This window comes from Mus caroli, unplaced genomic scaffold (genome assembly GCF_978045245.1).
Source record: "Mus caroli unplaced genomic scaffold, Mus_caroli_1 scaffold_1, whole genome shotgun sequence".
NCBI classification, from domain to species: Eukaryota; Metazoa; Chordata; class Mammalia; order Rodentia; family Muridae; genus Mus; species Mus caroli.
The window spans coordinates 171940763-171958679 of record NW_028227256.1 but is presented as its reverse complement, the minus strand read 5'-3'; the positions used below and the strand labels follow the sequence as shown (position 1 = coordinate 171958679).

Here is a 17917-nt window from a genome sequence, read left to right as displayed (position 1 = left end):
ATGACCATGGGGACACCGACACCTAACATTTCATCAAAAGTAGATCCAGGAAATAAAAGATATGAAATTGCCAAAATTAAAAATAAAAGAATGTGATCTTATTTTTGCTGAAATACTGATTTTCAGAATACTGCGTTCCAAAGTTGGTTTAGAACTGCATTAGTGATGACAGTGAATGTGAGGCAGAGCGTTCTGAGTTTTGCCTTGAATGTTTTGAAAAGAAACTGAGAGGCAAAGGTCACAGTCAGGGATACTCATCTCCAGAATGATTCCTTAGAAGTCTGGATAGCAGGGAATGAAATCTTGAGATGGCCAAGGTGAGAGAGTGTGGATTTAGCCTTCACTAATTCTTATTAGCATTGCAAGAAATGTGATTGTCTGTTATCTCAACAAGTAGGTGCTAGTGTAGTGTTGCTACAGGTCATTTTTAGCAACTTCCCCATCCCCTAAGATGGCTATCTTTAAAACCATGTGATTATTACAACCGAGAATGATGTTTTTCTTTTGTTTCTTAACACAGCCTTTGTAGCAGAAGGATGGGCAGTGTTGAGGAGTAACTGTAAGCCTGACCAGAGCTGGCGGCTAAATAGGTACAAGTTAACTCTGGAGAGTCTCGTAATTTGAGCAATTGTCATAGTAACCTGAAGAGGGAAAAGGGAAAGTTACAGAGAAAGTAGAGAAGGTGAGGGTTAAGTCTGCACAATTACCATCTGATGAAGAACAGATGTCCCAGTGCAAAGCAAACTAATCAGAAATCCAGAAAGTGATAGTCAGCCAGCCTCAGAGGCAGTATTAGTAGAGGGAAAAATAAAAACTTTACAAAGAAAATTATTGTCACAAGTGTTCCTGATACTTACTTTGTGTTTTACTTTATTCCCCCCCCCCCGAAAAACAGGAAACAGAAATATTTTAAAATCAAAGTGAAAGGTTTAAGGCTAATCACACAGGGGTTGAGGTTAACTCTAAAAATGGATAAATTTTCAGAAAATGTTTTCTGAGCCTAAACTTCTGAGTCATTTATTTTTCTTCACATAAATCTATGACAGTGAGAGAAAGGTCACTCAGAGATTACATGATGTTATAAATGCTTCTGGCATGGAATTATATAGTTTGGAAACAGCGGTAGCTGATTTCTTTAGGATCTAGTTTTCTGTACAATTTTTTTATTAGATATTTACACTTCAAATGTTATTCCCTTTCCTAGTTTCCCCTCCAAAAGCCTCCTCCCCTATACCATGCCCCCTCCCCCTGCTCCCCAACCCGCCCACTCCCATTTCTGGCCCTGGCATTCCCCTATACTGGGGCATAGAACCTTTACAGGACCTAGGGCCTCTCCTCCCATAGATGACCGACTATGCCAGCCTCTCCTACATATACAGCTAAGGCCACAAGTTCCACCATATGTTTTCTTTGATTGGTGGTTTAGGTCCAAGGAGCTCTGTGGGTACTGGTTAGTTCATATTGATGTTCCTCCTATGAGGCTTCAAATCCTTTCAGCTCCTTGGGTACTTTCTCTAGCTCCTTCAGTGATTATCCAGTTTTCAACATAAGTAATTGAACATAGAAAGGAATCTGCATGTAAGCAATACTGAAATTCCAGGAAGTCCCTTATATCTTTTCTTACCTTCACAGATGACCCAATTGGTGGCCAGCCAGAATCAAACTATGGTGATTGAGTTCCTCTTCTCCGTGTTCCCACCTCTGTATGAAGGTGGCCTCTTGTTTTTCATTCTATTGATTCTTGTCTATGCATTCATTATATCAGGGAACCTAGTGATCTTTGTCGCTGTCCAGCTGGACATGGCTCTGCACACACCCATGTATTTCTTCATCAGTGTGTTGTCTTTCCTGGAGATCTGGTATACCACGACTACCATTCCCAAGATGCTTTCCAGCCTAGTCAGTGAGAAGAAGACCATCTCCCTAGGTGGCTGCCTCATGCAGATGTACTTTTTCCACTCGTTGGGTATCACAGAAGGCTGTGTCCTGACAGCAATGTCCATTGACAGGTACATAGCTATCTGCTATCCTCTCCGTTACCCTACCATCATGACTTCCAAACTTTGTATTCAACTAACAGCTGGCTCCTGCTTCTGTGGCTTCCTTCTGGTACTCCCTGAGATTGCATGGATTGCGACTTTGCCTTTCTGTGGCTCCAACAAGATCCATCAGATCTTCTGTGATTTCACCCCTGTGCTCAGTTTGGCCTGTACCGATACATCGCTGGTGGTCATTGTGGATGCCATCCATGCAGTAGAGATCCTGGCCTCTTTCCTTGTAATTGCCCTGTCCTATATCCGGATCATCGTGGTAATTTTGGGGATGCCCTCAGCAGAAGGGAGGCACAAGGCTTTCTCCACTTGTGCAGCCCACCTTGCTGTTTTCTTGCTGTTTTTTGGCAGCGTGGCTGTCATGTATTTGAGATTCTCAGCTACATATTCAGTCTTCTGGGACACAGTAATTGCTGTCACTTTCGTTATCCTTGCTCCATTTCTCAACCCCATTATTTATAGTCTAAGAAACAAGGAAATGAAAGATGCTATTGGGAGGCTTTTTCATCAGAAGAGAGATGTTCGGGCTCAGAAATAGATCTCAATTCCTGATATTAAAGCCCTTCTTGAAGTTTGGAATCTCACTGTTGTTTTTTGTGCTCCTGATGGTACTCTTTCCATTGTCACAGATGCTTTTTCTTCTGCTGTTAACAAGAACGATGGAATGTGCCTCTAGGTCACTGGTGGCCACTTGTTTACATAACAACTACCAGACTCTTGACAAGTGAAGCAGTAAGTGTGGATTCTCCAGCTTTAAGCACAAATTGACATATGCCTCATACTATACTAGTATGGTTCCTTCCCTTCTCTTTTGTGAGTACTTGTGTTGATGAGGCCAGCGATTAGAGTAAAAGATGCATACCACATAAAATAGTTCTGAAAATTGTTAATGTTCACATCCTTCTTGCCTTTATAGCTCTAGATTCCTCTGTCATTCATCATTGCTCAAGTACTGGTTCCTGACAGAAAAATCAACCTTTCTCTACTTCTGGCTTATTTAATTTAATTAACTACACACTCAGCTCAGAAAAAAAAAAGGTACTGGCTACTGCATGATGTGTCATAGAATTTCAGGCTCAAAAGGTTTCAGAGGAATAAGGTGGACATGTTTGCACTTTGGCTGACTTGCTTTCCATTGCGTCTTCTGCACATAAACATACCTACTATGAGTCCATGGGTTCAATAGCAGGACATATTCAGAAGATCATTATTTCACAGATCATATTTCACTCCTCCTCACTGTCTGTCTCTTGCATTTTTCTACCTTCTGTTCTGCAACGTCAAGAGCAATATTCTGAGAATTTAATTCCATGCTTCAATCTATTCAATGCTTTCATGTGCATATTGGATTGAGTTCAGGAGTTTATGGCCTAACATAGGAAATTCCATGGTTTCTGCATGCCTTTTACCGTATGATACTTCCTTTGTCCCTTCTGGACTTGTCTGCACCTGGTTCTTGTGGCTCATTAAGCTGTTTACCAACTAAAGGACAAATGAGGAATGATTCTTCTTAGCACGCTTTCCTGTCTGATTCTTTCTAAGTCTTCAGTTTTCAATCCACTTCATCAGACAACTCTTCATTTGCCCCTACCTCTGTTAGTCGTTTTGAATCTTATTATGAAAATGTTTCAAAATTAGTGTACCTTGTGAGCATCACAGTTAAGCTGTGTGTATCACCCTCATTGCATTTAAATTATTCCATAGAATACAATGGAAATACTTTAAGATAAAAGGCTAGAAACCATAGATTTTTCAAAAGTTAAAAGTCGAAACACATGGGCTGGAGAAAGGCTCAGCTGTTATGAGCAATGATTGCTCTCCCAGAGGTCCTGAGTTCAATTGCCAGCAAGCATATGGTGGCACACAACCAGCTGTAATGGGGTCTGATACTCTCTTATAGTGTGTCTGAAGACAGTGACAGTGTGCTCAAAAACATAAAATGAATAAATAAATAAATAAATAAGTAAATCTAAACAAATATAGGAACACATTTTAGGAGAAAGTTAATCAGAGTTAGAGATCAAATTTAATTTTGTTTACAAATTCAGGTAAAGATGAATTACATAATGGTAAAATCAATTTAAAGATGGATTTTGAGATTTGGAACATTGCTTGATTACAGAGCATTTTTCTTAAGCATTTAAGGTCCCAGATTTGATATTCAGTATTCAAAAAAAAATTAAAAATGCCCCCTAGTTAAATAGAATTAGGAGAAAAGATGAAATTACTACATAAAACAAGTAAATAAATTTTATAAAATGCTTTTTATCACTCAACACTGAATGTACAATGTTTTTATATTATGATTGAAATTTATCTTTATTGAAACCATAATTAATAGAGTCCCATTCAGTTCTTAAACCTTAGTTCTTTATCCTGAGAATAGATGTATACTGTGTAATGTGATCATATCCATTCCTTGTGTTCTCCCTCCAGCTTCCTCTATATTCCCACTTTTTTTAATGTTACCTTGATTTTCTGCTTGATTGGCAGTAAAACTTCACAAAAGAGTTGTTTATTTTTGAAATTACTACACCACAGAAATTACCTTCATACACTTAACAACATCATGTCTCACCACAATTACTAGAAGATCTCTGTATCAATTAGAGGTTTCAGCTGTGCCACCCTGGACTGTTGGCTCTACAGAGGGAAGAATGATTCAGGCCAGACAGCACTCCATATCTGCTCCAAACTCCGCCCTAGTTCCTCCATACTCCACTTACAATGTCTAACTCTCCCAAAGTAAATTACAAATGTCTAACTCTCACAAAGACCCTCAAAGCCCTGTGATATACGTCCCTCCCCTCTCTTCACTTCCCAACTCTAATTTTCCTTAGACCCATCCATCTCACACTCTCCATTTCAGACACAGGAGAATCTGGTTCTGGCTTTCATGATGCCTGAGTATTTTCTCTTTAAATCTATGGAGCCATCCACTGTCCATCAAAGCTTTGCTCATCCTTAGCATTTTCCATGGGTTTTAACTTGACCAATCTTAAACTAAGGAATCCCCTACTCACTCGAGATAAATTTGTACATTTCCTTTTCTGTTTCCCACAGAACACATAGTCATGTAAGGCATAACGTTCTAAATTTTGCTTAGTTTTATACTTTAAAAAAAATCTCCTCTTTCTCAACTGGCAGGTTTTAAGGACAAGATTTTTTTTTGTCAGGTGTATCCTTATTTTCTTACATATTATAGCAGTATATTGTTCCAGTAAATATTTGTTTTATTAGTATAAGATGACTCATATGACATTTATGTGGTGTGTTATCATATTTTAATTGCCATAGAGCCTTAGAACTAAGTACAAAAGTGTTAGTTGAAATCAAAACCTGTGATTTATGTTTTAGAAGAAAAGCTCAAGTATATTTAGTATTTTATTTTATTATTTAACATACTGTGATTTATTAAAATATCAAATCTTCCATGTAATTCTAATAGTTTATCTGCAATTGAGGAACTTATTTAGACATGTTATTGAGTAAAGTTGACATGAATTTTATAGTCAGAAATTCCATACTATTTATTAGACTGATCATATTAAGATGTATTTTGCCTCATTAATCACATTAAATACAGGAAAAGATTTGGGATTGACCATATTTATAAATTTTTATACTATAATGGTTATTTATGAACTTTAATGGTTTTATTGAATCATGAAGTTGAGGCTCTTAAATCAAAATAATTCAAGTCCCATTTAAATGCATTTTAAAGGGAGATTTAAATGTTAAGATTAAAAAATCACCTTTTAAATACAATTATTAAAATTGATAAATTTATAAATAGGATACTAAGATTTTTAGATTTATGTTATATGATTTTTAGATAATGAATAAATTCAAAGATTCAATAAAATCTAAGATCCTGAATGTATCAATGTTTCTTTAAAATTAATTTAAATGTATTATCAAAGAAATGTATCCACAGTTTACTCCATTCAAAGATTTTCCCTAGAGGTGTCAAAGAGTTCATCTGAATGTAGAAAAAAAAAAAAAAACCTAGGTTTTTCAAGCACGAGGTGATATGAAGGGAGCTGAGTTGCCTGGAATTGGGTGGGATCACTTTCTGGGGCTCACTTTAAAATGAGAGTTAGCCTTACTTCTGCTTCTGTGTTCCATAGTATGTGCAGCAATTAATCTACTTGACAATCTGCAGCTAATGATTGTTTATTTTTAAAACTACTCACATTTCCCTTTGTTGGCTTTATTTAATTAGTTTTTCACACCCCAATCACTGCCACCTCCTGTTCCCTACCTCATGGTCACTCCCCACCTTCCTTTCCTTTCTCCTCTGAAATAGTGCCCTCCCCCCACCTCATCCCCCCCCCACCCCCCCAGTATTTCTCTACCATGATACATCAAGTATCTGCAGGGATTGGTGCATCATCTCCCACTGAAGCCAGACAAGGGCAGCCCTGTTGGGGAAGAGATTTCACAGTCAGGCAACAGCTTTGGGGACATCCCAGAATCAGTTGTTAGGGGACTCAAATGGAGACAGAGCTGTACATCTGCTACATTGTGCTGGCAGCCTTGGCCCAGCCCATGTAGGCTCTTCTGGAGAAATCACCATCTGTGACCACAAGCAGAACTGCAAAACAATAGTGATAAAAACTGTATATGGTATTGGCACAGAAACAGACAGGTTGATTAATGGAGTCTGATCTAAGACCCAGAAATAAACCCACATAACTATGGACACTTGATTTTTAACAGAGATGGCAAAACTACACAGTGAAAAAAAAGAAAAACCATTTTCAAAAAATGATGCTGGTCTAACAATGTCTCTGTGTAGAAGAATGTAAATAGATCCATGTTTATCACCCTGCACAAAACTCATGTCCAAGTAGATGAAGATTCTCAACATAAAACTGGATACATTTAATCTAACATAAAAGAAAGTGGGAAATAGTCTTGGATGTTTTTATTCAGGAGACAATTTATGGAACAGAACACCAATGGCTCAGGTTCTAAGATCAAAAATTGATAAATGGGACCTCATGAAACTGCAAAGCTTCTGTAAGGCAAAGGACACTGTCAACCGGACAAAATGGCAGCATACAGATTGAGAAAAGATCTTCACTATACCTACATCTGACAGAGGGCTAATATACAAAATACATAAAGAAGTCAAGAAGTTAGTATCCCCCAAAAAACATCTCCCCAACTCCCCAAATGGGGTGCAGAGCTAAAAGGTGAATTCTCAACAAAGCAATCTCTAATGGCCAAGAAGTACTTAAAGAAATGCTCAACCTCCTTAGTCATCAGGGAAATGCAAATCAAAATGACCCTGATATTAATCGTTTGCCACTCACAGTGGCTAAGATCAAAATGTCAATTGACAGCACATGCTGGCGAGGATGTGAAGCCAGGGGAACACACCTCCATTGTTGGTGGGATTACAAATGCATACAACCACTCTGGAAATCAACCTGGTGATTTCTCAGAACTTTTCATTCTTTTTCATTCAACTTTTTTTTTTTTAGAATTTTATACATCGATATGATATTTACAATAATTATTATTGTTTTACACACACTCACACAGAGACACAACCTAATAGTCAATTTGATGTTGCTTTTATGTATATGTCTTTATGGTTGAACTTTTGGGATTGAGTAACCTACCGAGGTTGTCATCCATGAAAACAACTCTCTCTCTCTCTCTCTCTCTCTCTCTCTCTCTCTCTCTCTCTCTCTCTCTCTCTCTCAACTAACTGATTAGAGCTCTTTATCTTGGGGCAAGGACCTGTGAGATTTCCCACATCCCCATTGCTGTATCTTATTTAAAACACATTACTGATGAGACTTCATGGATGCAGCTTCACTGTCATATCTAGAAAACACTTTTCTTCTTGGATTCTTACAATCATTCTGCCTTCTCTTCCCTACAAGATCCTTCATCTGCTGCAAAAAGAAACTTCTTTGATGAAGAACGCTAGCCAAACTTATTTGGGACTATAAAGATAAGAATTTAAAACATATTTAGCCTCTGTATTGGTATAACAAAATGCCATTTTGATACTTTGTTTACAAAACCAAATCAAAATTCAAACTAATACTACTGAAATTTTTGTTGTGAAGAGCCTTTCCAGACTATTAGATGGATCCTTGCTCTTCTAAGATGGACTGGTAACTTACCAGTTCTGTTTTTCTTCCCATAGGAGCCAGGAAAAAAATCATTTTCTGGAGATTTTACTGTATTTTTTCCATTTATTTATTTATTTATTCACTTTACATCCTGTTATCAGTCTGTCCTTTCCTCCCAGTCATCCCTTCCCACAGCTTCTCTCCAATTCCTTTCTCCCCAAATTCCTGGAGTTTTTTTTTTTTTTTTTTTTTGTAGGAAGAAAGCAGAGAATTTTGAACCAGGGTAGCCAAATGTATAAAATTTGGGATGGGAAAGTTTATATGTTCTAGGGAAGAGAATGGAGGATCAAGCTATAGCTGGAAATAGTGAGAATAAAGGCAGTGCTTATGATGATGGGACAGAATTGTAACAGAGCATGACAAAAATGTTAAACATTTTAATACTACTAGTATTATATCATATTTACTTTTGAGTGTGTGTGTGTTGCATGTGTATGAATGCTTGAGGAGGCCAGAGGAGGGTGTTCCTGTAATGTTACATTTTAGGGGTCTGTATTGAGATCATTTTCTCTGCCAGTCAGTACGTTAAAGGAAAGGAGAAAGTTTGCAAGACAGCAGGTAAGAGCAGTTATATATCAGAAACACAATGTAGGGACAATGATGAAATATACTTTGATTAAATGTGAACACACACACACACACACACTGCACACAGCAAGGTACACAGAAATAAATATCCCCTACAAAGAGTGAAAATCTGGAAACAAAGCCTGTCTCTTCTCTAGGAATGCTGTTTTATGCTTTATGAGGAGGTGTGAGGTGTCTTCTTCCTCCAGTCAAAGTTTGAACAATTTGAACAAAACTAGGAGACTGATAGACACATAGTTTTGAGTAAATATTTCCCTGTCCGTGTTCTCTGGCAGAGATGCTCTATTGGCAGCAGGAGGCCTCAGCCTCAAGCAACCAGTCCTTTTTATCAGGTCAGAAAGAAGTCAGACATTTCATTTGCCATCTTTGTTACCTATCTGTGCCCCTTCCCCTATCTGTATGCTTATAAAGAGTCTGTCTAACTCCTAGCCATTGAAAGGTGTAATCTGGATTTTATGGTGTCTGATGGAAGCTGAGAACCAAACTCAGGCCCTCTGCAAAAGAACCATGGACTCAACCACAGAGCCATTGACAGTAACAATCTTTTAAAATATGAACTGTCACTGTTAATGGTTTATGATTATGACTTTTAGTCTCAAGGCAGTATACTAAATCTATAAATTTTAAGAGCTCTATATAGGATTGCTATGAAATCCAGAAAACAGTATGAAGTCCCACAAAAGAGATGATAATAACAAAAACTCAAGTTGGTCACTAAGTACCATAAAACCATGGCATTTTATTACTGTCCAACTATAGATAGTATGGCAAATGTCTCCAGAAAAACATCAGGGAATTATGCTCCTTTCCCAAGCCCAAATCATCTTAATTAGGTGGATTTGCTTAACATTTTATAAATGACTGTATAAGTAGCAATCAATTTTAAATATAGAGTAGATGATGATACTAAGGAAGCCTTTAGATGTGCTGATAATTAATTTTAAAATTTCTTAGACTATGATCCTTGATCGACTTGGGAAAGGTGGTACTGCACTGTTTGTGATATTGAAATAAGAATGTTCCATCAATAATCTTAGTAGTGCATGGAAGAATATGGCTTCTTCTCTCAGAATAAATCATGCTTGTGATAAAAACTGAAAAGCAATAAAACAAAGAACATGAAAATGAACCTTACATAGTAATTCTGGAAATGAATCATTTACTTTTTAAACATACTCAGAGTGTGTGGTATCTATTAATAGGCACTTGTAAACTCACATCAGCTCCCAGAGGCGGCGAACTTTCTGAGAACAGAACATTTTCTTAATGGCTTTTTTCATATCCTTGTTTCTCAGGCTATAGATTATAGGATTGAAAAATGGGGCAAGGACAGCAAACATTAGTGCAATGATCTTCTCCAGTAGTGGTTGGAAGTTGACAGAGAAGCGCAGGTACATAAGAGACACACTGCCAAAAAACAGCACAAAAATGGTGATGTGGGCCGTGCATGTGGAGAATGCCTTCTGACGGCTCTCACCAGATGGAATCTTCAGGACCACGGTGATGATCCTTAAATAGGAAAGGCTGATGATAGAGACACAGCTCAGGATGGAGATAGCATGGATGACATCTTCAACCAGAATCATAGATGTGTCTGTACATGCCAAGAGGAGCACAGGTTCTAAGTCACAGAAGAGCTGGTGAATCTGATTGGGGCCACAGAAGGGCAGAGTAGACATCCACACAATCTCTGGGAGGAGCATGAGGAAGCCAAGGGTGAAAGAGCCTGTGGAAAGCTGTGTGCAGAGCTTTGGAGTTATAATGATTGCATAGCGAAGTGGGTTACAGATGGCAACATACCTGTCAACGGCCATTATTGTGAGGACCAAGCCTTCTGTGACTCCAAAGGAATGGAAAAAATACATCTGCATTAGGCAGCCAATGAAGGAGATGGTTTTCTCTTTGCTGACCAAGTTGTAGAGCATTTGGGGAATGGTCACTGTGGTGTAGCAAATCTCCAGGAAGGAGAAGATGCTGATGAAACTGTACATGGGATTGTGCAGATGGACATCCAGCTGCACAGCCAAGAAGATCATATCGTTCCCAACAACAATGAACATGTAGACACAGAGCAGAAGGATGAAGAGCAAAAGGCCACCATCTTCAAACTGAGGGAAATCAGAAAAATAAAACTCTGTCACCTTCGTCTGATTCTTCTTATCCATATTTTCAGAAGCTTATTGGCTGCTTCAAGGAATAAGTAAAGCAGAACTCAAGTAAAGGGACAAAGAGAAAAATTAGCCATCTAAACATTCTCAATATTAATCCAATTAAATAGTATATAGAGAGTTGTTTGGAAAATTATAATATAGTACTCTCATATTTGCACAATTTTAGTCTGGAAATTTTGTATTCTACTAATGTGTTTTTTTAAAAAAATACCTGACTATTTAGAAATATAAATTTATATATACTACTGAATTATAATTTGGCAACTTTTATTATTGGGTAATAATTTAGAAACCGCCTTTCACTATAAGGAAAGTTATTTTACATAAAAATGATATACAGAGACTATCATTGTGATATTAATTTTCCTAGGAATATCATAACTTTTAAATACACCTTTTGGGAATGAACATTGAGGACAGAAAATGAATGTTATTAAAATATACAATTGTGGTTCAACAGGAAAGCATTTTAAAGTGAACATTTTAAAGACTGTAGGGCAGGTATTTTTCCATAATTTCATCTTTTTGTTAACTTCTCAGTAAAAACACGAAGTCAAATATACTGGGTAAAACTTATGTGAAATGCCACAGTTTATAGTCACATCTGTGTATAAAGTAGGTTAGTCTGTACTCCAAACAAGTATTTTTAATAGTTTCAATAATATGACCCAGATGATGGATGGTAAGCATAATTGAGTAATATCTCAAAGGCTTTAATCAACAGTCCATATCCAGAGACAAGTTTAGGCATGGATTCATATATTCTCACCTGTATCCTTACAATAAAGGGATCATTAATCAGCATGCCACAGAATTTATCATATTTAACACTATTGACAATTTTGGTCACACAATTATTTACTGGGGAAGTTACTTGGCTAACTGTGCATTTAACAACCTATGGATGTCAATAGCTCAACCCACTCCTAGCTTCGACAAGCAAAAAGGCTGTGCTTGCAAGGAAGTGAACATAAATGTTTGCTGTGAAGAATCAGCCATGTATGGAAAATAACTTTTGATGTTATACAAGTTGATCAAGATCTGATAATTGAATATGAATACACCTGGACCTTTGCTTTACAGGAAAAAGAATATGAAGGGACCAAACAGCTCCTTAACCGCACATCCATCATGACCATGACTCAGTCAGTTCTCTGCTATTTTCCGGGAAGGGAGATTCACCTTTTTTTATCTGTGAGAGTTTTGTGACATTGTCTTTCCAAAAATTCCATTCATTCTATAAACCTAAAGCTGGTGAATAGTTACCTGCTAACAACAGGTTTGATGGTATTTTTATGACTATTTACTAAAATATTTTTGCATGACAGAAGTGTAAGCTGTGTGTTTGTTAAACTCAACTACTTGATACTGAGGGATCTGAAGACTGGGCCTGGATAAAGAGAAAGCTACTGAAAACAATAGGCCATCTAGAAACTGGCTTTAGATATAATACATACACTCTTGAAACCACAGAACAAGTATCACTCACAAAGAAAAGTTATCCTGGCAAGCAAGAACCAAGGGTTGTGTATGCTTTCTAGGGATCCTGTAAAACATTAAATGTATAATTAAAATAGATACAAAGCACAAAATCTCCTTTGGTGTTTCTTCATGAAAACTTTTCACTAAAAATTGATTCTCATAGATAAAATAATCCATGCTATAATTAGTTCTTGCTTTATACTGTTATCTGGATGCACTAGCTTTAAATATGTCTTGGTTCAATTCAATCACTTAGATAATGAGGCAAATTTTACATGCATACATGTGGGTATGTTAAAACACATAAACCAATTACCAAAAAATACTTGCAAGTGTGAGGAATAATAAAAAGACTCCAAAGCTTCCTTCTCAGCTTAAGAAAAAATAATGTGAATACATGGGCTATTCTGAACAGAATTTGAATATCTGCATCTTTTGCATTTATGATCTGGTACTCTTTACTGGTATGTCATGACATAGTACATGTGCAACTGTGCAAGGAGTCAAATTACTCTCTCAATAGCACACTTCACAATCACAAAATCGAAGCATGGGAGAAGAAAAAAGGGAGAATTAAACCAATGGACTGCTCTATTTCCTGGGGCAGATGGACCACCAGAATCTCAAGTAGTAAGTTATAATCATGGCTTTGGAATTTTGTTATTCTTAGTTATCTTTCCTGACTCTACTGTATAATATATAGGCATCTTGGATTATAATTGAACTCACTAGTTAATATCAATGAGAAATGCCATAGATTCAATGTCACAGATACAATTTAATCAGTTGAGTCATAGAGGGTAGGTTGATTTCTCTGATGACATTTAATAGGTCATTTTTTCTTGAATTTGTTGTGATTCTCTGCATTCAAAGAGCATACTGACCTGCCCCAAACCCCAGCTTTGAGCTACAGTCTTCTCATCTCAGCTACAATCCTCACACCTCAGCTACAGCACTCCTACCTCAGATAAAGTCCGCCCACCTCCCTGTGTTTGCTTATCCTTCCCAATGACTCTGCAGGTCTTTCCATCTTATACCCACCTCTTTCTGAATCCCCCTTTCCAAATACCGTCATTTCTTTGCAGCTGAACGCATAGGAAGGTTATAACCACAACACTAGATTTCTTGGGGCTAAACATTAGTTAAAGGCTTATTTTGACACACTATTCACAGTGCCAAGGGAAAAGCAACTCATGACCCAAGTGACTAATTAGGGAACTGTTGTTGCTACACTTACCTTTCACAAGGACTCCATACCTAAGGAGAGCTAAGTCTTTTTAGTTATGCTAGATAGCAGATGGAAGTTGATACTTGGTTTTCTGTTTTGTATACTGTATGAAAGAATCATTTCTGGTATACAATGTCAGATAGACTGAGTCAGGGAATGAACTTGAAACAAAGGGACTGAAGGTCACAGCATGTGGTTCAAAGTTCAAGTTCTCTTCTGCTTTAGTCATTGTAACAGGTGTGAGCAGAACATGATTCTTGAGTACTTGAAATATATTCAGTTGGAATTTTTCTTAGGTAGTCTTTGGATTGTAGAGGGAGTGTTGTCATCATATATAAAAATTTCTATTTAACCTATATATGTATATTTATTCACAAAATTGCATTGTTATGGATTTATTGGGTAAACTTTACAGCTATACAACTAGCATTATTTAGACAGAGCAGGTTGTATTTAGAAATACATGCATATATACTTATGTGTATGTAACAACACTTAATTTTTAAAAAGCCTTGCATTTAAAGAACAAGAAAGAAAAGGATTATGGAAGGAATTGGAGAGAGAAAAGGGAAAGAAGAAATGATGTAATTATATTGTAATCTCAAATATAAAAGAACCTGTTACTGTTCATGCTTCCCTATTGCTCTCCCAGCAATAAATTCCCCTATCATCCATCATCCCTCAGATACTGTTTCTTGACACGAAAGAAAAAGGTTTCTCCTTGTGCAGCTTGTTTAATCTGCAAAACTCAGTTCGTTAACCATAGACTGGCCACTGTATGATGTCAAATAGAATTTCAGGCTCAAAGGGCTTTCATAAAGATTTCTAACCTTGGTGGTCCACCATATTTTGTATTAACATTCACAATATTTTCTTTATATCAACTTTTTAAAAATAAATAAATAAAAAGACTCTGAAGTGAATTTCTCAGAATCATCATTATTTCAACACTGAAAGTAAATCCCATCTGGAACTAAAGCTCAAAGCAGTTTAATGACTTGATTAACGTTATGTAAGTAGCTGTAACAACTGTTTAAAATCTCCTATTTGTGTATGTTATTCATTTCTTTTGTATGTGTATGTTTGTGTATGGCCATTGCACATGACACTAGGTGAAAGTTCGTGAATGAATCTGAAGAGTAGGTCAGTTTTCTGTTGCTATCTTGTAGCATTTGGAGATTGAATTCCGGTCATTAGGCAGTCATACTATCTCACAGAACACTGTAATGTACCCTTGAGATCTCTACTATACTTTCCATCTTTAACCAATAGGTTCCTTTACTTAATAAACTTGATTTTTAACAAAGGAAAACATGAAAATTGGTTTCTTTGAATATTTTTAAAGAACCTTTGTAGTACTTACTGTGTCCTTCAGTAACTGGGTCTTTCTTCTCTGTGTTTTCTTTCCCATAATGCACAAGTTTTTCAGTGACTTGTGCATTATGGGAAATCCATTGAACAAAGGGATTCCGTGATCAGGATTTATGGATTTCTCACCATCATCATCATGTCATAGACCCAAGGAGTGATCATACTACTATTATTCTAGTAAATAAACATAACATTGAGATGACTCTTAGTAACGTGTCATTATACCCATACATCAGTGTATCATTCAACCATCACTGAAGATGTTTCTCCTTGCAGGGGATAAACACAGAGACGCACAACTGATTAATGTGTAGAGAATAGGAGAATTTGGAGTGTACTGTCCAAAGTAAAGTGTGTTCTATAATGCCCATTCTGCTCAGAGATCAAGAATCTATGCAGAAGTGGCGGCAGAAATATTATGAGAACCAGAGGTGTTGAGTGAGTCCAGGAAACAGTACTTGCCAAGCACAAAAGGACAGAGACATAGGAACTCAAAATGACTGTGACATCATGGGCAAGATCCCAGCAAGCTTAAGCCAGACAAAAATCTCAGCATGGTGGAGGGCTGGTAAGCACAAGTCTTATCCCCAACTTGCAAGCTATCACATTTGATAGATTCTAGGACAGTATTCTTTACTAATGTGAGCCTTGGGTTATAAATCACACTCAAGGGCAAGCCCTATGCCCAAGAACAGTTATCCTACACAACACAAATTTGATTCAAGAGATGAGAAGAAGAGAGGAGAAGAAAAGAAGAAGAGAAGAAGAGAAGAGAAGGGAAGGGAAGAGAAGGGAAGGGGAGGGGAGGGGAGGGGAGGGGAGGGGAGGGGAGGGGAGGGGAGGGGAGGGGAGGGGAGGGGAGGGGAGAGGAGAGGAGAGGAGAGGAGAGGAGAGGAGAGGAGAGGAGAGGAGAGGAGAGGAGAGGAGAGGAGAGGAGAGGAGAGGAGAGGAGAGGAGAGGAGAGGAGAGGAGAAGAGAAGAGAAGAGAAGAGAAGAGAAGAGAAGAGAAGAGAAGAGAAGAGAAGAGAAGAGAAGAGAAGAGAAGAGAAGAGAAGAGAAGAGAAGAGAAGAGAAGAGAATAAAGGAATAGAGTCAGAGAGGTAGGAAGTTAGGTGTAGATCTGGGAAAATTGGATGAGGAGATTGATTATGATGAAAATGTTTTACATTAAATTTTCATATGTGAAATTAAAAACACTATTTTAAAATGTTCTGCACTAAAATTACATAAAGATGGATGGTGGTGGGTAGTAATCTTTAAGATGGTAGAAGTGCAATTATTTGAGGAGATCCTTTAGATCAGTAGGATTATAAATATTGTTTCGCAAATATTTATATATAAACAATGTCTATATTGTTTGGATTTCTGTATATGGAAATGTAAGAAGTAATTTAACTCTATAGAGCTGGAGTTATAGATAGTTGTGAGCCACTTGATGTGGGTCCTGGGGTCTGAATTCCACGCCTCTTCAAGAGTAGAAAGAATTCTTAACTGCAAAACATCTCTGTAGTCTCCCAGAAGCTTTCTTATAGTCAAGATTTTATGCTCTACTTTAAAAAGTATTCAGATGAATAAACATTTATTAATAGTGGCTTGTAGGTAAACCTCCACTTTTTAGTAGTTTAAGCTTTAGTAATATTTTCATTTTTTAAGAAACAGTGAAATAAAATAACTAGAGTGTGGTAAATCTGTTTCCTGACAGTAGTCCAGCCCCTATGCTTTCCACACTTTATAAGAGATGTAGACGTTTACGACTTCTCACAATGACAGACCAGGACAGACAGGACAATCTGCTCTTCTCATATGAGTGCTGCCTGTCTGGTTAGTCCTTACTTTTGAGAAATATTTTGTTACACATGTATAAACATGTCATTATATTATATATGTTCCCAAGTTGCTATCCTAAATCTAAGAATAAAGATGAACCAGGTGAATTAAAGTTATTAAAAGTAAGAGTAAACTTTTACTGTTAACCATACACTAGAAATTATGCATTGTGTTTAAGAGACTTTTGTTGTCATTGTCAAAAGTTTCTTGTCACAAAACAAACTATTGCATAATGAAATTAAGATTCAAAGGGGTTGATTTACCTCATCAATACCAAGTAATTGATAAGTCATTCAATAGAGCTAGAGCTTAGACTCAAGTCCACAGAATTTCAAACATCTGTGGAATTATAAAAACATTCTCAGTATACTGGTGTTTTCTACATGAAAAAATTGGTAAGTAATATAAGCAATATTTAATTATTATTTTACACATGCTCACACTCACAGAATGCATGCATAGATGCATACATATACACTCACAGGCAAACACACTCTCACACACACATTCTCTCTCTCACACACACAAAACCTACTGAGTCAATTTAGTGTATATGTTTTTATGGTTGAACTTTGAGGAATGAATAATCTATCAAGTTACTTGTCCTTGAAAAAACTGATCTCTCTCTCTCTCTCTCTCTCTCTCTCTCTCTCTCTCTCTCTCTCTCTCTCTCTCCCTCTCTCTCCCTCTCCCTCTCTCCCCTCCCTCCCTCCCTCCCTCCCTCCCTCCCCCCTCCCTCCCTCCCTCTTTCTCTGTGAGAGTGTGTGTTTCTGTATCTCTATCTCTCTGTATGCCTCTCTCTGTTTCTCTGTCTCTCTGTCTCTCTGTCTCTCTGTCTCTCTGTCTCTCTCTCTCTCTCTCTCTCTCTCTCTCTCTCTCTCTCTCTCTGTCTTTCAGTGGTAACTAACTGATTGGAGCTCTTTATCAAGGAGCGAGGACCTGTGAGATTTCCCACATCCACATGGTTGTATCTTATTTAAACAACATTACTGATGAGACTTCATTGATGCTGATTCACTATCATGTCTAGAAAATACTTTTCTC

At 37.3% G+C, this 17917-nt stretch overlaps 2 protein-coding genes across 2 annotated transcripts; one reads left to right on the top strand and one right to left on the bottom strand.

Annotated features, from left to right (window-relative positions):
- The first annotated feature begins 1632 nt into the window (after window positions 1–1632).
- Or6k6 (olfactory receptor family 6 subfamily K member 6) lies at window positions 1633–2589 on the top strand. The gene has a single exon (XM_021170898.2). It carries the CDS (start codon window positions 1633–1635, stop codon window positions 2587–2589), a length of 957 nt encoding a protein of 318 aa, XP_021026557.1.
- A 7419-nt stretch (window positions 2590–10008) lies between these two features.
- On the bottom strand, window positions 10009–10962 carry LOC110302329 (olfactory receptor 6K3-like). The gene has a single exon (XM_021173184.2). The coding sequence runs from the start codon at window positions 10957–10959 to the stop codon at window positions 10009–10011; it is 951 nt and encodes a 316-aa protein (XP_021028843.2). The 5' UTR covers window positions 10960–10962.
- Window positions 10963–17917: the final 6955 nt, after the last annotated feature.

What these genes read in the sequence shown, in the direction of transcription:
- Or6k6 (XM_021170898.2), top strand. Translation starts at nt 1,633, where the DNA reads ATGACCCAATTGGTGGCCAGCCAGAATCAAACTATGGTGATTGAGTTC.
- LOC110302329 (XM_021173184.2), bottom strand. Translation starts at nt 10,959, where the DNA reads ATGGATAAGAAGAATCAGACGAAGGTGACAGAGTTTTATTTTTCTGAT.